This window comes from Antrostomus carolinensis, unplaced genomic scaffold, assembly GCF_000700745.2.
Source record: "Antrostomus carolinensis isolate BGI_N321 unplaced genomic scaffold, ASM70074v2 scaffold39943, whole genome shotgun sequence".
Lineage (NCBI taxonomy): Eukaryota > Metazoa > Chordata > Aves > Caprimulgiformes > Caprimulgidae > Antrostomus > Antrostomus carolinensis.
The window spans coordinates 27,069-32,628 of record NW_010305245.1 but is presented as its reverse complement, the minus strand read 5'-3'; the positions used below and the strand labels follow the sequence as shown (position 1 = coordinate 32,628).

Here is a 5,560-nt window from a genome sequence, read left to right as displayed (position 1 = left end):
CAACAACTAAAACATCAGTGTGTTATCAACATTATTCTCATACTGAATCCAAAACACAGCACTGTACCAGCTACTAGGAAGAAAATTAACTCTATCCCAGCCAAAAGCATATCTAGGTGAAAGCTCACAGCTTGCAGCCTAAGGCTCCAGCAAACTTAGTTATTCATGCTAAGCAAGTTAGCTACTAATGCTAATAAGCAAGGCTATTAATCCTAACAATTCTTAACATGCCTCTCTGCAAAGGTACTAACAAAATACTAGCTTTCTATGCCTTTTGGCTGTTTGCAGAGCCAACTAATAGCTTGATCTGTAAAAGGCCTCATGAAAGCAAGCACCTAACAGGCCGGTAGGATGTAGTTTTCATTTTGCAGCTGAAGTTTGCAATTCATAGCTGAAAAGACAGAGAATGCACCACTTCCCTTTTTAGCTGTTTATTGCTCAACTCCTTGATCTGTTTATCTGGTTGGTGAAAAGCAATGACATACATCTTGCACCTGGCTTGTAGATTGTGGCCTGCATTTCTCACCTCCTAAGAGACTACCGAACAAGTCTGCTTTTCCTTTTAACTGCCTTCACCTTAGCCCAAAATGTCTTGGCTCAAGCAGCCTTGTTCACTGTTTGCCCTTGCATAAATTCAGTTGTCATGACATCACAAACGTTACCTCTTTGCTCCATGGCAATGGCTGAACTTTGCTGAGGGAAGAGAAAACAAATCTTGAACTCTGGAGGGAGACTATGAGAGCAGGAAAAGTGCACAGGGAGCCAAATACTTACACAGTCCAGCCTTAAGAGTGGAATTGGTAACTTTTTGCATTGTGTTTTTTTACTTATGTGTTTCCATATACCACTACCCAGTTGGTCTTCTGACTTGCTAGCCTTCTCCGTGCCCACTGGAGCATAATGACTGAACATCCTGCTTAAACTGAGTGATGGAACAGCTTATATTGCTTATTGCTCTCAACAGGGATTGCACCTTAATCCGTGGCAGGGTACTACCTCAGATGATTGGCATGGAACAGTACCCTAGAAAGATGAGTAGTTTACACTAGATTGGTGTCAACAGTAGTGTTCAATTGTGTACAGCCCAAAGCACTGGATACTTTTAGACACTAGGCATCAAGCCACAAACCATTATCAACTACAGCTGATGCTAAACCAAAGGTTTCTAGAGGCTGTGGCTACTCTATCAGCGGTTGATACCATTTAACTGTTTAGCTAGACTGAAGGCCAAAAAGTTAAAAATATGTTTCCTGTGCTGGTACTGCAATTGTTCTTCACTCATTGTTTGCTTGGTTGTTTTTTTTTTTTTTTCTCTTTTGATTTAGGTTAGATTACAGTTTAGACCCAAAAGCTTGTTTGACCCTGACAGCTTCAGTACAGAGGCAAAGAAAGGATTGTTGTTTTTGAATGTGAAGAAGCAAACTTTCATCCATTTGCCTGGAAGTCTGTTGTTTTGGGAATGGCAAGAAATCTACCCACAGCTTTCTTCATCTAGGTTTGGCTCAACACCCATAAAAGAAGTGAAAAATTGTCTCCTCAATGGAAGACAACAGTGAACCTGAGCAGAGCTCCTGGGCTCATCTACCTGATGTCTGTCTGAGGCATGTCTTCCATTGGTTAGATGACAGGGACAGATCTCGGGCTGCCTTGGTCTGTAAAAAATGGAGTTGGGCCATGTACTCAGGATCCCTCTGGAGAAGCAGAACCATCACATTCTATGGCCGACCATCAAGGACACGCACATTGGAGTTTCAAAGTGCACTGTGGTACGTCAAGAAATTTGGCAAGTATTTGGAGCACCTTGAGATCAATTTATCAAATCCTTACAATACAGCCTTTACCCAAAAATTTCAAGTGACTATGAAAGGTCTTCTTTCACACCTGGGTAAGTGTAACAGCCGCCTAGTATCCTTCAGCATCAACTACCTGGAATTAGACCGCTCGATCTGGAAAAATGTGGTCAGGGCTCAGTTTATCAAGAACTTAGCTACCTTCCTGAAAAGAATGAGCAAACAGCTTGATTATCTCAATTTAAAAGGAGCAAGAGTAACCTTGGAAGAAGGCTGTGAGCTTCTGAGTTCTCTGAGCTGCTTGACAAATAAAAGCTTTATATCTGAAATCAATATTGAGGATTTCTTCAGTCTCCAACTTCCTGTCTACAGCAGCACTTTGTTCCACCAAACTATGTCCAAGTTCCACAGCCTGGTCATCCTGACTTTCAATTATAACTGCATCTCTAATGAACTGCTGGACATCCTGCAGGAGCACAGCGCTCATTCCCTGTGCGCTTTGAATATCAAATGTCATATCCATGACCCTCATGGGCAAGTGGTCTGGGGAATGTCATGGGCAAACTTAGCCAAGAGAGCTCCAAAACTGAATGTGAACTTCTTCTTTGAAAGAGTTATGAAGCATGATCACCTAGCCAGGATCCTGCTAGTGGAGATCCCAGTCAGGAGCATCAGTCTCCGAAGCTGCTATTTCAGTGACCCAGACTGGATAATGAGACCTACCCTCACCAACCTTCTCCCAGCCTACTGGCATGTTCTGCAGGTAAGAGAAACGATAATGATAGCTTACTGTGGTATCACAAAGCTAAGCAAAGTAATCATATAGGTCTCCTGCATAACAGCAGAATTTCAGTAGGAATTTCTGACTGCTTCAGTTTTATGTTCAGAGGGTAATTTTCTTAAGTGAGCTGTTCAGTGTTCCACCTGTAGTCTAGTTCAGGTAATTGTCCTTGTCCAGTTACAATCCCCATTATGCTAATCTCTGCTGTCAGGCTGATGTCAGGTTACCTTCACAAAAAGCTAAAACCCAAAATATTGGTGGTTGTAACGTCATCTGTGAGCAAAAAAGAACCTTTCAGACAGGAAAACATTTTTGTAAGAAAACTTTAGGCTTATTCTGATTAGACACCTTCACGTTTAGTGACTGATAACTTTCTTATCCTTTCAGATTCTTCTGAACCCCATCATTTTGCAGGGAAATCTGCATAGGAGGAAAATAGTTTGTGCACCTTGTTTGCTTACAGAGCTGTAACCTGCATCAGCCTACACTGATGGTTTTGCTCCATTTTGGCAATTCACAAATGTCTTACAGCACATGTAAATTAACTGGTGCCCGTGTCAAAGCATTTTGCTGTCATCAGGATGTGTCACCAAAGGTGTGCATCGGCTGACCCCATGTAAATGAGCATCAGGTCTTTGCATGCCTGAGGGAAGCACACAGCCTTATACCTGACGGTTGCTGATAGCTTTCTTTAAATTCTGTTGCATTGCAGAGTTTCCAATAAACACCAGAGATCTGTAAAGATTTCTAGAAATTTTCTTTGGATCTAGTCTCGCATCTTGGATAATTTCCAATATGTCAAATAAGATCATAGCATGAGCTCTGGGTGCAGCACCTTCTAATGGTAATAGAAGTTGTCTGTCCCTTAGGATGGTATGTAATGCACAAGGGACCCCCCCTGTCTTAAGAGTGGAGATTAGTGTGGCATATGCTGTTGTCATAATACAAAACTGATTCTGTGCTAATGTAAAGGTACAAAATTGATCTGCTGACAGTTACTTCTGTTGTTAAAATTGTTTCTTGAATTCTAGTTACTGTGCTTACAAGCTCTGTTCAGTAGTACTAAGAGTGTTCATTCTTTTTCAAGAAATTAACGCTTGAATTAAACAATGGCCATGAGCTGCTGGATGATGAGCTGCTACAGCTCATCTTATCATGCAAGAAGTTGTTATTTCTGAAAGTCTGGGCATTTCTAAGTGTCGCCTTTATGGAAAGACTGCTACAAAACCGTGCGGAAAGGAAATGCATTTTGACTACCATAAAGGTAAGACTTTATGCTTCAAAGCTCCCATTCCGTCTCCAATACCCAGAGAAAGATGAGGGCCCCATGCCCAGTGAAAGGTCACTTACAGAAATGTTAACATAACTACTTTCCCTATATTATGTTTTACCATTATAACGAGCCTGAGAACCACTCACAGGAATGGGGCTTTCCAACCTACTTAGCCATACACAGAATACTATAGAAGTTTAATAACAAGCCCCAACAATTCCACAGTCCTTCATAGACTGGGGTTCCCTCTGTCACCTCTAGTTCAACGTAGGGATTTTCAGTCACCTCCCAGGCCTAGTGCTTCCATTTATGCTTCCATTCAGGCATGTGGGTTCAGTCCCTCTAAACTGCAAAAAGATATAAAAACACCTCACTCTTTAGGGATGCTGTGTTGAACCGGGGACAAGACCACGTAGCTGGTGTAAGCCATGCTGTCATGCTGCTTTGTGTGCTAGATTCCGAATTCAGGAGATTGTCCCAGATCTATGCATATCACAGAGATGCATCAGTTCTGGGGGTAAAAGGAACTTTACTCTTCCCAAAAATTCTTTAGCAGGAGATGATGTTTTTAGGTGAAAACAGAGTAAAAACTCAAGATTTTACTCGAAGTCAAGGAATTTGGCTTCTCTAGATTCCTCATTAGTCATGGAGGCTTCTTGTTGTCATGAGCCTTAATGGGCTGAGCCTGCTCCACGTATTTGAGACATGACTGTCATTCATGCATACAGGTCAGAATTTACACAGCCCGACAAGAGACCAGTGAGGAAGATCGGCTGTTGTGCGATATTTACAGGAAGTTCAAATACCTGATTGACTCAGAGCTTAATTATTTTGTCATCACCTACCCAATGGTGTAGAGGAGAGAGGGAGAGAGAGAACACCCAGTGACATCTGCAAGCAACAAACAGATCCTTTGGAGGGCATTAGTAAGGGATTTGAATCTTGATAGCAGTGCCTCTGAAAGGGAGATACCATTACAGCAAGAGAGCGGCAAGGGACAATTCTACACTCCATGCATTAAAACATTGGTCCTGGGAACCAGCCTCCTATGTCTCCAGCATCATTTATTCTTGCCCTTGGTTTGTTTTTCCTCGCCAGAAGCAAAAGAAGCAGTGAGCCCTTTTCCACCCTTACAAGCATCTCTAGTAAAAATAAGGTCCTCCTCTTTTTTTCAGCACTTCTCTTTGTAGAGCTTCAAACACCTTACCAATGAAGCCCGTTTTGTTGTTTCCATTTTACAAATGGGGAAACTGAGACATGGGGTGAGGAAGTGATGAGCCTAGAGTCAGCCTCGGCTTGATCTTTACTCAGATGCAGACAAATATACTGTCCAGTCTATCACCAGTCCCTGCCTCCTGTTAAGTTTGATATACACCTTGTGCCTGGTTCTTAACAGCAGATGTGAAGAACAAAACCTACCATGGCTGGTCCTGAGAGTCACCCCTCCCACTTGCCCAGCTTTCCAGCAAGTGACTTAAGAGGAGACTCCTGCTATAGCTTCCACAGCTTCTAGACATTTCAATGGCAAAAGATACCATTGGTTGCACATGAGATAAATAACATGGAAGAAGGGACATTTCTTCTTATTCTGGAATTTTATTACCACATGGGAGATTTCATCAGGTGTTCTAGAGCACAGATGGCTGTGGAACAGATAGCTGTTAAGTACCAGGTCTGTTTTCATTACCTTGCACAACTAGAACCAGGACAACATTG

At 42.2% G+C, this 5,560-nt stretch overlaps 1 protein-coding gene across 1 annotated transcript; it reads left to right on the top strand.

Moving 5' to 3' along the window:
* Positions 1–1,491: 1,491 nt before the first annotated feature.
* On the top strand, positions 1,492–4,701 carry FBXO39 (F-box protein 39). The gene is made up of 3 exons (XM_010164729.2): positions 1,492–2,553; positions 3,659–3,835; positions 4,573–4,701. Exons 1-3 carry the CDS (start codon positions 1,540–1,542, stop codon positions 4,699–4,701), a joined length of 1,320 nt encoding a protein of 439 aa, XP_010163031.1. The 5' UTR covers positions 1,492–1,539.
* Positions 4,702–5,560: the final 859 nt, after the last annotated feature.